Here is an 18,521-nt window from a genome sequence, read left to right as displayed (position 1 = left end):
TTACTTTTTCTATCCTAGGCTCCTACTACATACCAGGCCTCTTTAATTATTCTAGGAACGAAGCTATACAAAATATCTCCACTCAAGATTAGAATCGAATGAGATAAGTGCCCCCACTTCATGGGGGTACAGTTTAATTAGGTGAAGGTTCTTTGTGGGAAATAAAAAATCTGATTAGCCTGGCTCGTTCTCGTTCACGAACAGACGGGGATTACCAAAGCCCCTCTTACTATTGTAAAGCATACGTCAGCAAAATAAAAAGACTATCCACCCATTTCTAGAGCGGATAAATACAGCCCAGACATAGCCTACTACAACACCTCACCCAGGCTACACCAGACGTATCCTAGTCCTAAATGTGAATACCGCAGGTAATTCCACGTATTGTTTACGATTCATCTCCGCTGCATGTGGAGTGTGAGTGTGGACACCTAGAAATATGTTGACTGAGTCACTGCTGCCACATTCCAGGAGAGGAGGACTGTCCGGGCTGCCTCTCTTCTGATAAGCATCCTATGGTATTCTGTACAAGTCAAGATGGCGGTGTCGGCAACGGAAAAGGACGCAATAGTGAGTATTACAATTTTCAGGAAAACAACGGTTTGCTTGGAATTGGTTGTTTTCTGTGTCTGCACGTAAAACGGTTAAGCGTGTCATTTGTGGAGAGCTATAATTAATGTCATCATGAAGTTTCTATGATTGTGGGGAGTAATATGGCAATAGGCTGTCCGTGCATTCCCAAACACAGCCGGAGTCGACCTCTGATGTGGGCGCTGAACAAATTCACTATGACTCTGCATGATAAAATGTATCTGTGTGGTGCTCACCCAGGTCGTTTGACCGATACGTTGCTACTATAGATGCAGCGGTGCATTACTTCTCGTTATCACTGTACAATGTGGGCTGTCTATGTGCGAGCTGTTGGTAATGACCGACCGTTCTCACAGGTCTTACGCGCTCTAGTCTACAACATGACAGATGTTTTGACAGCCATGGGTTTCCCCACCTTTTCATTGTTGAATAGCGGCATGAGGACCATTCCGTCGGCTTTTTCAACCGCAGAGAAGCCATCTAGAGCAATAAGCAGCCTTTTAAAACGCTAGGCTACTCCGCCCATTGAGTAGGCTACTTTCATTTAGGCTGTACCTGATCAATACGTTGTGTTTTTTTCTTCCCCTTTTGTCTCTGGTGGTTTTGAAGAATACTGAAGATGACCATCACAACGATTCGTTCGGGAACCCCGGGCTTATCTCGCCGGATAGGGAGGACATTGCACGGCTTCTGGTGGGACTATTCATCCTGAAACACCCACGTTAATCAATATATAGGCCTGTGTTAATAATCCGTAAAAAAAATAATTACCATATCTCCTACCCTGGAGGATGGGGGGGCTACAACCTTTTTTCATTGTCTACATTATGTGTTGTGGTGATTTAAATGTGATGATTTAAAATAAAATGTCTCTCAATCGTAGAAGGTTCCATTCAGTGGCCGCATCAGAGGTGGTATGAGGCCGGGGAAGAAGGTCATTGTCATGGGCATTGTTGATCTGGAGCCAGACAGGTAGGCTAAGACTATAACCTCCACTCTTTAGGTTTTAGCTCTGGTCCCGGAGATATAATCTCCACTCATTAGGTCTTAGCTCTGGTCCAGGGCGATATAACCTCCACTCATTAGGTCTTAGCTCTGGTCCAGGGTGATATAACCTCCACTCTTTAGGTTTTAGCTCTGGTCCCGGAGATATAATCTCCACTCATTAGGTCTTAGCTCTGGTCCAGGGCGATATAACCTCCACTCATTAGGTCTTAGCTCTGGTCCAGGGTGATATAACCTCCACTCATTAGGCCTTAGCTCTGGTCCAGGGCGATATAACCTCCACTCATTAGGCCTTAGCTCTGGTCCAGGGTGATATAACCTCCACTCATTAGGTCTTAGCTCTGGTCCAGGGCGATATAACCTCCACTCATTAGGTCTTAGCTCTGGTCCATGTCGTTACGTGCAGCTTGCTGATGCTGAGCCTTCAACTTATTCTTGAAGAAGAGAAGGCGCCCTGGACTAGAGCTAACTAGGTCTATTTTTTAACTGCACCTTGGCTTATCTGAATGCCATTACCAACTTCTTATCTTTCATATAGTGCTTTTTCATTAGATTCTAAGTCCCATTCCATTTTAGGTGGAGTTCTGATTCTGTAAGACTGTAGCCTATAGAATGAATTGTTGTAGGCCTGTGTATTACATGTTTATTGGTGAAATGCTGTGTTTTCTATGTTATGTCTGCTAAAAAATGTGAATCTAGCTTAAGAAGGAGAGAACATGTATTGTAAAAGACAGAATCGAACACAGGCTCAGAAAGGAAAAAGATCAAAAGAATAGTTTATTATTAGCAGCATGGCAGAAGGCAACTAAACGGCCTGGGGAGGTGAAGAGGAGAAATGGCCTGGGGAGGTGAAGAGGAGAAATGGAGAACTGTGTGGGTGGGTGTGTTGAGAAAGGATGGCTTTTTCATAATGCAAGGCAGGGTGTTCACCTCCAGTCAGGCCAGACTGAGGCAGGGCTGAGGCAGAGCTGGACTGTCTCCCGAATGGCACCCTATTCCCTATGTAGGCCACTAGGGCTACATTGGCCCTCATCAAACGTAGTGTACTACAAAGGGGATAGTGTTCCAGTTGGGACACGGTGCTTGTTGAGCCATTTTAGGGTGTGTCCTTTTATAGGCCTCAATAGAAACTAATGGTCAGTTTAAAAACACATTTAGTGACATCAGTTTTAAATGCCTGTTCTAAAGTTCATGGAGATGTCAACATGCTGCTCCTCCAGATGCAGAACATAATGAAAACAGTTATGTGGTGTTTCTCCTACACAGACACCTCGTCCCTATAGGCCCTCCACCATGTCCCCTACAGCACCACGTCCCTATAGGCCCTCCACTATGTCCCTATAGGACCTCCACTATGTCCCCTACAGCACCACGTCCCTATAGGCCCTCCTCTTTGTCCCTATAGGACCTCCACTATGTCCCCTACAGCATCACATCCCTATAGGACTTCCACTATGTCCCTATAGACACTCCACAATGTCCCCTACAGCACCACGTCCCTATAGGCCCTCCACTATGTCCCCTACAGCACCACGTCCCTACAGGACCTCCACTATGTACCCTACAGCACCACGTCCCTATAGGCCCTCCACTATGTCCCCTACAGCACCATGTCCCTACAGGACCTCCACTATGTCCCCTACAGCACCACGTCCCTATAGGCCCTCCACTACGTCCCTATAGGCCCTCCACTATGTTCCAATAGGCCCTCCACTATGTCCCCTACAGGCTATCCTAGGGATCCCACTAAGGGACAGGTTCACTAGGGCTCCCACTAAAGGACAGGTTTCCTAGGGCTCCCACTAAAGGACAGGTTTCCTAGGGCTCCCACTAAGGGACAGGTTACCTAGGGCTCCCACTAAGGGACAGGTTACCTAGGGCTCCCACTAAGGGACAGGTTACCTAGGGCTCCCACTAAGGGACAGGTTACCTAGGGCTCCCACTAAGGGACAGGTTACCTAGGGCTCCCACTAAGGGACAGGTTACCTAGGGCTCCCACTAAGGGACAGGTTACCTAGGGCTCCCACTAAGGGACAGGTTACCTAGGGCTCCCACTAAGGGACAGGTTATCCTAGGGCTCCCACTAAGGGACAGGTTATCCTAGGGCTCCCACTAAGGGACAGGTTACCTAGGGCTCCCACTAAGGGACAGGTTACCTAGGGCTCCCACTAAGGGAAGGGACAGGTTATCCTAGGGCTCCCACTAAGGGACAGGTTATCCTAGGGCTCCCACTAAGGGACAGGTTACCTAGGGCTCCCACTAAGGGACAGGTTATCCTAGGGCTCCCACTAAGGGGCAGGTTATCCTAGGGCTCCCACTAAGGGACAGGTTACCTAGGGCTCCCACTAAGGGACAGGTTACCTAGTGCTCCCACTAAGGGACAGGTTACCTAGGGCTCCCACTAAGGGACAGGTTACCTAGTGAACCCACTAAAGGACAGGTTACCTAGGGCTCCCACTAAGGGACAGGTTACCTAGTGAACCCACTAAAGGACAGGTTACCTAGGGCTCCCACTAAAGGACAGGTTACCTAGGGCTCCCACTAAGGGACAGGTTACCTAGGGCTCCCACTAAAGGACAGGTTACCTAGTGAACCCACTAAAGGACAGGTTACCTAGGGCTCCCACTAAGGGACAGGTTACCTAGTGAACCAACTAAAGGACAGGTTACCTAGTGAACCCACTAAAGGACAGGTTACCTAGGGCTCCCACTAAGGGACAGGTTACCTAGGGCTCCCACTAAGGGACAGGTTACCTAGGGCTCCCACTAAGGGACAGGTTACCTAGGGCTCCCACTAAGGGACAGGTTACCTAGGGCTCCCACTAAAGGACAGGTTACCTAGGGCTCCCACTAAAGGACAGGTTACCCTAGGGCTCCCACTAAGGGACAGGTTACCTAGTGAACCAACTAAAGGACAGGTTACCTAGGGCTCCCACTAAGGGACAGGTTACCTAGGGCTCCCACTAAGGGACAGGTTACCTAGGGCTCCCACTAAAGGACAGGTTACCTAGGGCTCCCACTAAGGGACAGGTTACCTAGTGAACCCACTAAAGGACAGGTTACCTAGGGCTCCCACTAAGGGACAGGTTACCTAGTGAACCCACTAAGGGACAGGTTACCTAGGGCTCACACTAAGGGACAGGTTACCTAGGGCTCCCACTAAGGGACAGGTTACCTAGGGCTCCCACTAAGGGACAGGTTACCTAGGGCTCCCACTAAGGGACAGGTTACCTAGTGAACCCACTAAGGGACAGGTTACCTAGGGCTCCCACTAAAGGGACAGGTTACCTAGGGCTCCCACTAAGGGACAGGTTACCTAGTGAACCCACTAAAGGACAGGTTACCTAGGGCTCCCACTAAGGGACAGGTTACCTAGTGAACCCACTAAGGGACAGGTTACCTAGGGCTCCCACTAAGGGACAGGTTACCTAGGGCTCCCACTAAGGGACAGGTTACCTAGGGCTCCCACTAAGGGACAGGTTACCTAGGGCTCCCACTAAGGGACAGGTTACCTAGGGAACCCACTAAGGGACAGGTTACCTAGTGAACCCACTAAAGGACAGGTTACCTAGAGCTCCCACTAAGGGACAGGTTACCTAGTGAACCCACTAAGGGACAGGTTACCTAGTGAACCCACTAAAGGACAGGTTACCTAGGGCTCCCACTAAGGGACAGGTTACCTAGGGCTCCCACTAAGGGACAGGTTACCTAGTGAACCCACTAAAGGATAGGTTACCTAGGGCTCCCACTAAGGGACAGGTTACCTAGGGCTCCCACTAAGGGACAGGTTACCTAGTGAACCCACTAAGGGACAGGTTACCTAGTGAACCCACTAAAGGATAGGTTACCTAGGGCTCCCACTAAGGGACAGGTTACCTAGGGCTCCCACTAAGGGACAGGTTACCTAGTGAACCCACTAAGGGACAGGTTACCTAGTGAACCCACTAAGGGACAGGTTACCTAGGGCTCCCACTAAGGGACAGGTTACCTAGGGCTCCCACTAAGGGACAGGTTACCTAGGGCCCACTAAGGGACAGGTTACCTAGGGCTCCCACTAAGGACAGGTTACCTAGTGAACCCACTAAGGGACAGGTTACCTAGTGAACCCACTAATGGACAGGTTACCTAGGGCTCCCACTAAGGGACAGGTTACCTAGGGCTCCCACTAAGGGACAGGTTACCTAGGGCTCCCACTAAGGGACAGGTTACCTAGGGCTCCCACTAAGGGACAGGTTACCTAGGGCTCCCACTAAGGGACAGGTTACCTAGGGCTCCCACTAAGGGACAGGTTACCCAGTGAACCCACTAAGGGACAGGTTAACAAGGGTAAAAAGGGATATTGTTAAACCAGCACAGAGACACCTATTTCTTTTTTCTTCTCTATGTTTCTTTCCGTCTCAGCTTTGACGTCAGCCTGACTTGCGGCCGCGGCACAGAGAAGGAGGAGCCACAACCGGATGTGGCCCTGAAACTCAGCGCTCGATTCGCTGAGCGCCAGTTTCTGCGTAACTCCCGCGTCTCGGGAAAATGGAGCGAGGAGGAGAAGTCTATCGACTACTTCCCCTTCATCCCTGACCAGCCCTTCAGGGTACCTGTTACACTGATCCTAACACCTAACCTGACCAGCCCTTCAGGGTACCTGTTACACTGATCCTAACACTGATCCTAACACCTAACCTGACCAGCCCTTCAGGGTACCTGTTACACTGATCCTAACACTGATCCTAACACCTAACCTGACCAGCCCTTCAGGGTACCTGTTACACTGATCCTAACACCTAACCTGACCAGCCCTTCAGGGTACCTGTTACACTGATCCTAACACCTAACCTGACCAGCCCTTCAGGGTACCTGTTACACTGATCCTAACACTGATCCTAACACCTAACCTGAACAGCCCTTCAGGGTACCTGTTAAACTTATCCTAACACCTAACCTGACCAGCCCTTCAGGGTACCTGTTACACTGATCCTAACACCTAACCTGACCAGCCCTTCAGGGTACATTTTATACTGATCCTAACACCTAACCTGACCAGCCCTTCAGGGTACATTTTATACTGATCCTAACACCTAACCTGACCAGCCCTTCAGGGTACCTGTTACACTGATCCTAACACCTAACCTGACCAGCCCTTCAGGGTACCTGTTATACTTATCCTAACACCTAACCTGACCAGCCCTTCAGGGTACCTGTTACACTGATCCTAACACCTAACCTGACCAGCCCTTCAGGGTACCTGTTACACTGATCCTAACACCTAACCTGACCAGCCCTTCAGGGTACCTGTTACACTGATCCTAACCGGACCAGCCCTTCAGGGTACCTGTTACACTGATCCTAACACCTGTTACACTGATCCTAACACATAACCTGACCAGCCCTTCAGGGTACCTGTTATACTTATCCTAACACTAATCCTAACTCCTAATCCTAACTCCTAACCACTAATCCTAACTCCTAACCTCTAACCTCTAATCCTAACCTCTAATCCTAACCCTTAATCCATAACCCTAACTGGACCAGGCCTTCAAGATACCATAACACTCCACTCTCTTTTTAAATTCTAACCCCTAACCCGACCATCCCTTCAGGGTACCAAGAACACTTCACGTTCTTATCCAACCTGTCCCAAATGGCACCGCATCCCCTTTCTAGTAGACTTCCTTTGACCAGAGCCCTATGGGACCACAGTTAACTAGGGTCTTAACTTCATGATAATTGGCCTTCCACCCTTATCTCTATCTCATACACTCCCTCGCTCTACCATTCTCTGACTTCTCTTTAGTTGCTGTGATATGATTCAGTACAGACGTTATGTAAAGATATAGCCCAGTGATAAGGAACACACATTGTTCCTTGTTGTGGTTTATTGTAAAGCAGGTTGCTCCAGTCACACATTTGTCAGAGGATGTGGTTTAGAAATGTGATAAGTTATGCAAAACTAACAAGCTCTCTTTCATTTGGAGAAAGAACCACATGGCCACATAATGTGACCCTCTCTCCTCTCTCTCCCTCTCTACCTCCTCTCTCTCTCTCTCTCCTCTCTCTACCTCTCTCTCTCCTCTCTCTCTCTACCTCTCTCTCTCTCTACCTCTCTCTCTACCTCTCTCCTCTCTCTACCTCTACCACCTCTCTCTCCTCTCTCTCTCTCTCTCTCTACCTCTCCTCTCTCTCTCCTCTCTCTCCCTCTCTACCTCTACCACCTCTCTCTCCTCTCTCTCTCTCCCTCTCTCTCTCTACCTCTCTCTCTCCCTCTCTACCTCTACCACCTCTCTCTCCTCTCTCCTCTCTCCCCTCTCTACCTCTACCACCTCTCTCTCCCTCTCTCCTCTCTCTCCCTCTCTCTCTCTACCTCTCTCCTCTCTCTACCTCTACCACCTCTCTCTCTCTCTCTCTCTCTCTCCCTCTCTACCTCTACCACCTCTCTCTCCTCTCTCTCCAGATGGAGATCCACTGCGAACACACGCGCTTCCGGATATTTGTGGATGGAAACCCGCTCTTTGACTTTTTTCACAAAGTGAAATCTTTGCCGTCCATCGATACAGTGAGGATAGAAGGGGGTCTACAGATCACCAAGCTAGGTTAACCAACCCAGCTGCTATGCCAGTGTGTGACACAACAAGAACTCAATACAGGTGAACACACACACCTGTTACTACAATACCCACAATGCAACACTGCAGCGACAGTGGGCCTAGCGCTTTGGAAAGGCCTCGCCCATCCCGGTTTGGTTCTGCCGTCACTCCTCTTCTTCTTTCCCCTTTATCTTGTCACGTCTCAACCAAGATCTGACGTTATTGTGACCTTCCTAATTGTTGGTTGAATGGTTGCAATGCAACACAGCTCTGTGTGTCTTTGTTCTGAAAGAATTCCTTTGTTTTCTTCCTCAGTTCTGTGTGTGTCAGGGATCTCACAATATAAACGCCTGCTCATGGTTACCAAGCATCCTATGGGGATTTTGCTGAGAGAGGGGGCCCTATTCCAAATGTAATAGTGCACTGCTTTTGGGGCACTATTGGGCACTAGAGTGCTATTTGGGACACAGCCGTAGAGCACTCAAAAGTATTTGCTTTCATGTGGAGAAATCCTACAATTCTCAGGAGGTTTCTCAGGAATCAACACTATTTATCACGTATAACATCATCACTGTAAATGAGGGTTATCTCGTGGGGTTGACAAGCTCAGTATTATGGGAGCTTTCATTTTTGCACTCCCTCCCTGTTCTTCAATTGGGTTTTATTGGTTGGTTGGTTGTCATGGTTATTGGCATCCTAACTCAATGACCTACATACAGAGGTTGCATTCTAAATTGCATTCTATTCCCTATATAGTGCACTACTTTGATCAGGGCCCATTGGGCTGTGGCCAAAAGTAGTGCACTACGTAGGGAATAGGGTGCCATTTGGAAAGGGAAATGAGGATTATATTGTGGAGTCTCGGCAAGATGAACCGTAGCAGCTTTTTGATGGAAATGTCTTGTAACTGTATGCAATGTATTAATGGTGGTTCTTACTCACAGTTTCAGTTCATTGCAACCATTCTCCTCCTGTAGATATAGATATTGCACTGACATAGAGCTATGTGGTAGTGAATAGAATGTATCGTTCATTTGGATCTCTGTTTACATTGCTTATTTAACAGTGATGAATGATTGGTTCGTTTTAAAGGGGTAGTTCACCACAAAATCCAAGTTTATCAGATGTGTTTTATACCTCAACTGTTCTGTGTGGAGCTAATAAACTGGAATTAGAGGTGCCAATCTTTCCTATTCCTTTGGGTTCTAGATGAGATCTGTAGGTTTCTCCAATGGCTCACAGCAGAGTCTAGACAACACGTGGTGTGGAATATGGACTCAGGTGGTGTTTCTAGGCTTCAAAACATCCTAGCATCCTATCTTGGAGTGAACTATCCCTTTAAGGAGTTTGCTTAACTGGACTCTGACTTGTAAATGAAGAAAAACCCCATAGTGAAAACACACCCAGCGATGGCCAGCCTAAACAACCATTCAGTCAAACCTCGCTATCACAGACCAGATTATTACTGTATATGCAAATGGTGGATTCTCTTCCACACTTGAGCATTTTTTAAACCAGGGTCGTATTCATTAGGGAACACCGAAGTGAAATGTTTTGCCCAAAATAAAAAACAGTTGACCCGAAACTGTAACCGGTACCTCTTGAAGTTTACAGACTGTTCCGTTAGCTAGCGGTTAGCGGTTATGGATCAGCGGTTGATTGTTGTGAAGAATAGGAAGGCTGAATGTTGTTATGAATGTACAGCAGCCATGTTTTTCTATGGTAGCATACCAACTGGACACAGACGTCAGTTCAACATCTAGTTTTGATTGAAATTTGGTTGAGTTGTGAAATCAACAAAGAATTCCACCATGTCATTGGATTTAGGTTAAACGTTGGGTGAAAAGAAGATCCTTTTGTTGATGACTTTTTGCAAATCCAATCAGTTTTCCACATTGATTCAACGTCATCACAAATACTTTTTTGGTTGTTGAAATGACGTGGAAACAACATTGATTCAACCAATTTCCGCATCTGAAATGGCACCGTAGCACCTTTTTATTCTAGGAGTGTATCTACCTGGAACCAGAATGGGTGCTAACCTGGAACCAGAATGGGTTCTTCTATGGGGACAGCAGACGAACCCTTTTGGGTGTTACCTGGAACCAGAATGGGTTCTTCTATGGGGACAGCAGAAGAACCCTTTTGGGTGTTAATCTGGAACCAGAATGGGTGTTAATCTGGAACCAGAATGGGTGTTAACCTGGAACCAGAATGGGTGTTACCTGGAACCAGAATGGGTTCTTCTATGGGGACAGCAGAAGAACCCTTTTGGGTGTTACCTGGAACCAGAATGGGTTCTTCTATGGGGACAGCAGAAGAACCCTTTTGGGTGTTACCTGGAACCAGAATGGGTGTTACCTGGAACCAGAATGGGTGTTACCTGGAACCAGAATGGGTGTTAATCTGGAACCAGAATGGGTGTTAACCTGGAACCAGAATGGGTGTTACCTGGAACCAGAATGGGTTCTTCTATGGGGACAGCAGAAGAACCCTTTTGGGTGTTAATCTGGAACCAGAATTGGTGTTAACCTGGAACCAGAATGGGTGTTACCTGGAACCAGAATGGGTTCTCTTATGGGGACAGCAGAAGAACCCTTTTGGGTGTTACCTGGAACCAGAATGGGTGTTACCTGGAACCAGAATGGGTGTTACCTGGAACCAGAATGGGTTCTCTTATGGGGACAGCAGAAGAGCCCTTTTGGATTGCTTTTTTTCTAAGAGTGTATTACCTATTTAGTGCACTACTTTGGACCAGTGCCCACCACTTCATCAACACACAGCGCTACTACTGTTCACCAATAACTGTGATATGACTCAGTGGTTTAGTGGAGCATCATATGACTCAGTGGTTTAGTGGAGCATCATATGACTCAGTGGTTTAGTGGAGCATCATATGACTCAGTGGTTTAGTGGAGGGTAAATTCACGTGATCGCAGCTTTACACACCTTTTGTATTCTGCGTAAGCATGTACCCACCTATTGCAGAAAAAATATTTTTAAATATATACAGCGTTACTTTACTCACCACAAACAGGGATCAGAGTTCACTCACCGATTTGTTAATTACCACTACATCACTGATATGCCTCTAACACACTGCCCCATGTCTATGGCCCACTGCATCGCTCTCTCTCTCTCTCTCTCTCTCAATTCAATTCAAGGGCTTTATTGGCATGGGAAACATGTGTTAACATTGCCAAAGCAAGTGAGGTAGATAATATAATATATAAATCGCTCTGTCTATATCTCTCTCTCTCTCTATGGCCCACTGTATCTCTCGCTCTCTCAAAACTGAGCCAGGAGAGCAAGAATGGGGCACACGGACATCACATGGTGCCAAGGGGAGCTATTGTGCTCCATCAAAGCGCTCTATTGTCTCTTACTGGGCTTAGTTGTTGGATCTCTCCTTCTCTATATTGTCTCTTACTAAGCTTAGTTGTTGGATCTCTCCTTCTCTATATTGTCTCTTACTGGGCTTAGTTGTTGGATCTCTCCTTCTCTATATTGTCTCTTACTAAGCTTAGTTGTTGGATCTCTCCTTCTCTATATTGTCTCTTACTAACCTTAGTTGTTGGATCTCTCCTTCTCTATATTGTCTCTTACTAAGCTTAGTTGTTGGATCTCTCCTTCTCTATATTGTCTCTTACTAAGCTTAGTTGTTGGATCTCTCCTTCTCTATATTGTCTCTTACTAACCTTAGTTGTTGGATCTCTCCTTCTCTCTATATTGTCTCTTACTAACCTTAGTTGTTGGATCTCTCCTTCTCTCTATATTGTCTCTTACTAACCTTAGTTGTTGGATCTCTCCTTCTCTATATTGTCTCTTACTAACCTTAGTTGTTGGATCTCTCCTTCTCTATATTGTCTCTTACTAACCTTAGTTGTTGGATCTCTCCTTCTCTATATTGTCTCTTACTAACCTTAGTTGTTGGATCTCTCCTTCTCTATATTGTCTCTTACTAACCTTAGTTGTTGGATCTCTCCTTCTCTATATTGTCTCTTACTAACCTTAGTTGTTGGATCTCTCCTTCTCTATATTGTCTCTTACTGGGCTTAGTTTTGGGATCTCCTTCTCTATATTGTCTCTTACTGGGCTTAGTTGTTGGAGGGAGCGCTCATTCTTCGGTTGCCCCTACATAATGCACAACTTTGACCCTAACTTTAACCCTAACCCAAGACACGTTTGACCCTACGTGCACTACTTTTGACCAGGGCCCAATGTATGGAATAGGGTGCCATTTGGGATGCGGCTTTCCTGTTAGGAGCATGTCAGCTCTGAGTTGTAGATGAGTAGGGAGGGACTTTGGATTAAAGGTGCTACACAGGATTTAAAAAATGCCATTGTAATAGTGGAATGATAGTGTTTCACAGTATTACTTAGCTGGCTGTAATATTTGCTTATTGATTTCTCCCATTGGAGAGGCATCTGTTGTCAAAATGGGAAAGCTGTTTTGACTTTGTGGCTGTGTTATCTATTGGAAATCGGGTCAGGTGGCCAATATAGAAATCTCTGTAATTTCTTGATTAAAACAATTCTACACTGTTCGCTCAATTTCAGTTTATGTGAGAAAACAAGCACTGAATAGTGTAGGGCAGGGGTATTCACCTCTGACCCTACGAAGTCCAGAGCCTGCTGGTTTTCTGTTCTTACTGATCATTAATATCACCCACCTGGTGTCCAACACAGTTCCACTGCTTTTTTTGGGAGGTTCAGAGTTGAGTTTGAGGGGTGTAACTAAACATATGTTCAATAATAAAACATATATAGTTTTTCCAGCTGTTTGAAGCTGCTGGACCAAAACAGAAAGTAAAAGGCTCAATTGTGAGTCTCCTTCATGTTACGGAGAAATGGGGTTTTGGGGCTGTAGCACCTTTAAGTGATGATAACTTTGAAGGTTGAGGGGTTTGGTGTTTATTTTCTTTGCTGTAGTCAGACATCCCTCTGTACAGTGCTTCAAATGGTCCCTTCCTTGGATTACCCCTGTAAAATGCTTCAAATGGTCCCTTCCTTGGATTACCCCTGTAAGATGCTTCAAATGGTCCCTTCCTTGGTTTAACCCTCCCTGTAAGATGCTTCAAATGGACCCTTCCTTGGTTTACCCCTGTAAAATGCTTCAAATGGACCCTTCCTTGGTTTACCCCTGTAAAATGCTTCAAATGGACCCTTCCTTGGTTTAACCCTCCCTGTAAGATGCTTCAAATGGACCCTTTCTTGGTTTAACCCTCCCTGTAAGATGCTTCAAATGGACCCTTCCTTGGTTTACCCCTGTAAAATGCTTCAAATGGACCCTTCCTTGGTTTACCCCTGTAAGATGCTTCAAATGGTCCCTTCCTTGGTTTACCCCTGTAAGATGCTTCAAATGGACCCTTCCTTGGTTTACCCCTGTAAGATGCTTCAAATGGACCCTTCCTTGGTTTACCCCTGTAAGATGCTTCAAATGGACCCTTCCTTGGTTTACCCCTGTAAGATGCTTCAAATGGACCCTTCCTTGGTTTACCCCTGTAAGATGCTTCAAATGGACCCTTCCTTGGTTTACCCCTGTAAGATGCTTCAAATGGACCCTTCCTCGGTTTACCCCTGTAAGATGCTTCAAATGGACCCTTCCTCGGTTTACCCCTGTAAGGTGCTTCAAATGGAACCTTCCTTGGTTTTGCCAAGATTGGCCACTGCACTGACTGAACCCTGAACAGTGCATCACATTCAGCATGGGGGGATAGTGAGTGGTTGGTAATGAATGTGTGTGTGCTATATGAGACGTTCGGTCTCTGAACATCATTACAGTAGGCAATCCATGACAATATTCTGTGGGATACAGAATTGTTCAGTAGGCTGCATATGCACAGGTCTTTCTTTTCTGTGAGAGAACAATAACACACAGGGTTTTCCTGAGGTACGAAGATGGAGAACTCTTTTTTTTAAATGTTTTTCATGACAGGCACTCATTTCCATAAGGAAACTACAGTAGGCTATTAGGAAGGCAATACGGAGGACAGAGAGAGAGTTTGTATGAACCAGCCCAATGCACTGACCTCGACAGTATTGTATCCTTAATGTTGTGTTAGTCTGAGTCTGGGTGTGGGTGTGGGTGTGTTTCAGGGGGCTGATTTCATTGTCGGTGCTGATCTGGCTGTAGTGAGTTGAAAACTGTCTCTAGTGAAACCACAACTTCTGACTGTAGTGAGTGGGAAAACATCCCTAGTGATATGACAACTTCTGACTGTAGTGAGTGGGAAAACATCCCTAGTGAAACCACAACTTCTGACTGTAGTGAGTGGGAAAACATCCCTAGTGAAACCACAACTTCTGACTGTAGTGAGTGGGAAAGCATCCCTAGTGAAACCACAACTTCTGACTGTAGTGAGTGGGAAAACATCCCTAGTGATACCACAACTTCTGACTGTAGTGAGTGGGAAAACATCCCTCGTGAAACCACAACTTCTGACTGTAGTGAGTGGAAAAAACATCCCCTAGTGAAACCACAACTTCTGACTGTAGTGAGTGGGAAAACATCCCTAGTGAAACCACAACTTCTGACTGTAGTGAGTGGGAAAACATCCCTAGTGAAACCACAACTTCTGACTGTAGTGAGTGGGAAAACATCCCTAGTGAAACCACAACTGACTGTAGTGAGTGGGACATCCCTAGTGAAACCACAACTGTAGTGAGTGGGAAAACATCCCTAGTGAAACCACAACTTCTGACTGTAGTGAGTGGGAAAACATCCCTAGTGAAACCACAACTTCTGACTGTAGTGAGTGGGAAAACATCCCTAGTGAAACCACAACTTCTGACTGTAGTGAGTGGGAAAACATCCCTAGTGAAACCACAACTTCTGACTGTAGTGAGTGGGAAAACATCCCTAGTGAAACCACAACTTCTGAAAAAAACATCCCTAGTGAAACCACAACTTCTGACTGTAGTGAGTGGGAAAACATCCCTAGTGAAACCACAACTTCTGACTGTAGTGAGGGGAAAACATCCCTAGTGAAACCACAACTTCTGACTGTAGTGAGTGGGAAAACATCCCTAGTGAAACCACAACTTCTGACTGTAGTGAGTGGGAAAACATCCCTAGTGAAACCACAACTTCTGACTGTAGTGAGTGGGAAAACATCCCTAGTGAAACCACAACTTCTGACTGTAGTGAGTGGGAAAACATCCCTAGTGAAACCACAACTTCTGACTGTAGTGAGTGGGAAAACATCCCTAGTGAAACCACAACTTCTGACTGTAGTGAGTGGGAAAACATCCCTAGTGAAACCACAACTCCTGTAGTGAGTGGGAAAACATCCCTAGTGAAACCACAACTTCTGACTGTAGTGAGTGGGAAAACATCCCTAGTGAAACCACAACTGTAGTGACTCCCTAGTGAAACCACAACTGACTGTGGGAAAACATCCCTAGTGAAACCACAACTTCTGACTGTAGTGAGTGGGAAAACATCCCTAGAAACTGACTGTAGTGAGTGGGAAAACATCCCTAGACTGAAACATCCCTACACAACTTCTGACTGTAGTGAGTGGGAAAACATCCCTAGTGAAACCACAACTGTGGGAAAACATCCCTAGTGAGTGGGAAAACATCCCTAGTGAAACCACAACTTCTGAACCACAACTTCTGACTGTAGTGAGTGGGAAAACATCCCTAGTGAAACCACAACTTCTGACTGTAGTGAGTGGGAAAACATCCCTAGTGAAACCACAACTTCTGACTGTAGTGAGTGGGAAAACATCCCTAGTGAAACCACAACTTCTGACTGTAGTGAAAAACATCCCTAGTGAAACCACAACTGACTGTAGTGAGTGGGAAAACATCCCTAGACTGAAAAACATCCCTACCACAACTTCTGACTGTAGTGAGTGGGAAAACATCCCTAGTGAAACCACAACTTCTGACTGTGAAAAACATCCCTACCACAACTTCTGACTGTAGTGAGTGGGAAAACATCCCTAGTGAAACCACAACTTCTGACTGTAGTGAGGGGAAAACATCCCTAGTGAAACCACAACTTCTGACTGTAGTGAGTGGGAAAACATCCCCAGTGAAACCACAACTTCTGACTGTAGTGAGTGGGAAAACATCCCTAGTGAAACCACAACTTCTGACTGTAGTGAGTGGGAAAACATCCCTAGTGAAACCACAACTTCTGACTGTAGTGAGTGGGAAAACATCCCTAGTGAAACCACAACTTCTGACTGTAGTGAGTGGGAAAACATCCCTCTAGTGAAACCACAACTTCTGACTGTAGTGAGTGGGAAAACATCCCTAGTGAAACCACAATCCCTCTGACTGTAGTGAGTGGGAAAACATCCCTAGTGAAACCACAACTTCTGACTGTAGTGAGTGGGAAAACATCCCTAGACTGTAGTGAGTGGGAAAACATCCCTAGTGAAACCACAACTTCTGACTGTAGTGAGAAAACATCCCTAGTGAAACCACAACTTCTGAAAACATCCCTAGTGAAACCACAACTTCTGACTGTAGTGAGTGGGAAAACATCCCTAGTGAAACCACAACTTCTGACTGACTGTGAAACCACAACTTCTGTGAGTGGGGGAAAACATCCCTAGTGAAACCACAACTTCTGACTGTAGTGAGTGGGAAAACATCCCTAGTGAAACCACAACTTCTGACTGTAGTGAGTGGGAAAACATCCCTAGTGAAACCACAACTTCTGACTGTAGTGAGTGGGAAAACATCCCTAGTGAAACCACAACTTCTGACTGTAGTGAGTGGGAAAACATCCCTAGTGAAACCACAACTTCTGACTGTAGTGGAAAACATCCCTAGTGAAACCACAACTTCTGACTGTAGTGAGTGGGAAAACATCCCTAGTGAAACCACAACTTCTGACTGTAAAAAACATCCCTAGTGAAACCACAACTTCTGACTGTAGTGAGTGGGAAAACATCCCTAGTGAAACCACAACTTCTGACTGTAGTGAGTGGGAAAACATCCCTAGTGAAACCACAACTTCTGACTGTAGTGAGTGGGAAAACATCCCTAGTGAAACCACAACTTCTGACTGTAGTGAAAAACATCCCTAGTGAAACCACAACTTCTGACTGTAGTGAGTGGGAAAACATCCCTAGTGAAACCACAACTTCTGACTGTAGTGAGTGGGAAAACATCCCTAGTGAAACCACAACTTCTGTGTAGTGAGTGGGAAAACATCCCTAGTGAAACCACAACTTCTGACTGTAGTGAGGGGAAAACATCCCTAGTGAAACCACAACTTCTGACTGTAGTGAGTGGGAAAACATCCCTAGTGAAACCACAACTTCTGACTGTAGTGAGTGGGAAAACATCCCTAGTGAAACCACAACTTCTGACTGTAGTGAGTGGGAAAACATCCCTAGTGAAACCACAACTTCTGACTGTAGTGAGTGGGAAAACATCCCTAGTGAAACTACTTAATTTTAAATACAAACAAATATCCAGTTGCCCCATGGGAAAATAAGTAGGCCTATATGATTCACATTGGAAATCCTTAAGAGACCTAATAACACATCTATGTATAAAAGACCAAATTGTGGTTAAAACCACGAGGCAGAATAAAATACGTGTTCTATTCTTAATAATGTCATACATGTCACTCTAGCATCTCGCCTGTCGTTCAGCCTGTCAGTTGTGGTCCAGGGGTCAACTTGAGAGGTCAGTCACTCCCGTGGTGCTGTATATCCAGGAAGAACATGGGGAGGGAGATAACACAAACACTTCCTGATTCACAACATGGGGCAGGGGCTTATTCTGGAGGGGCACAACAACATTTACATAGAAATATATTGTGTGAAATATCTCTATCTGCAATGGCCTAGTAAATGGTGCAGCCTTTAAATTGTACCTTTATTTAACTAGGCAAGTCAGTTAAGAACAAATTCTTATTTTCAATGACACCTAGGAACAGTGGGTTAACTGCCTGTTCAGGGGCGGAACGACAGATGTGTACCTTGTCAGCTCGGGGATATGAACTTGCAACCTTTCGGTTACTAGTCCAATGCTCTAACCACTAGGCTACCCTGCCGCCCCACTACTGAATAAGCCCCAAGAAAGGCTTGTTTTGTAACTTTGTGTCCCATGATCCTAACTCCTCTAATAGGACTGACATTCAAGCAAACATGCAGTACAGAAAAAACCCATTACATTGGTCTTTTTACAAAAACAACGGCATGAATACTGATGAATCAATCAATGCTAATTGGAAGAAATCAGGTTTGGATTTGATTGAAATGAGTTACTGTTATTGGATTTGAATGAGATGGTGTATTGCTGGAACACAGGAGCTAGTAGGACTTTTCCACAATGTGAAATACCTGCAGTGCGTGTTGGATTGATCTCAGCCCTT

The 18,521-nt window shown here is 45.9% G+C and overlaps 2 protein-coding genes across 3 annotated transcripts; both read left to right on the top strand.

Annotated features, from left to right (window-relative positions):
- The first annotated feature begins 203 nt into the window (after positions 1-203).
- LOC112253197 (galectin-related protein) lies at positions 204-14,089 on the top strand. 2 transcript variants are annotated; one of them, XM_042315629.1, is made up of 6 exons: positions 204-371; positions 472-570; positions 1,201-1,284; positions 1,475-1,563; positions 5,997-6,183; positions 8,041-14,089. In XM_042315629.1, the coding sequence occupies exons 2-6, from the start codon at positions 538-540 to the stop codon at positions 8,182-8,184; spliced, it is 537 nt and encodes a 178-aa protein (XP_042171563.1). In that variant the 5' UTR covers positions 204-371; positions 472-537; the 3' UTR covers positions 8,185-14,089. The 2 variants fall into 2 exon arrangements, with proteins under 2 accessions (XP_042171563.1, XP_042171562.1); XM_042315628.1 differs by having other exon boundaries at positions 205-570.
- LOC121844992 lies at positions 13,644-18,341 on the top strand. The gene is made up of 6 exons (XM_042315630.1): positions 13,644-13,794; positions 16,382-16,529; positions 16,629-16,673; positions 16,739-16,918; positions 17,041-17,175; positions 17,216-18,341. Exons 1-6 carry the CDS (start codon positions 13,644-13,646, stop codon positions 17,634-17,636), a joined length of 1,080 nt encoding a protein of 359 aa, XP_042171564.1. The 3' UTR covers positions 17,637-18,341.
- The last annotated feature ends 180 nt before the right edge of the window (positions 18,342-18,521 follow it).

This window comes from Oncorhynchus tshawytscha, unplaced genomic scaffold, assembly GCF_018296145.1.
Source record: "Oncorhynchus tshawytscha isolate Ot180627B unplaced genomic scaffold, Otsh_v2.0 Un_contig_4883_pilon_pilon, whole genome shotgun sequence".
NCBI lineage: Eukaryota > Metazoa > Chordata > Actinopteri > Salmoniformes > Salmonidae > Oncorhynchus > Oncorhynchus tshawytscha.
This window is presented reverse-complemented; position numbering and strand designations above follow the sequence as displayed.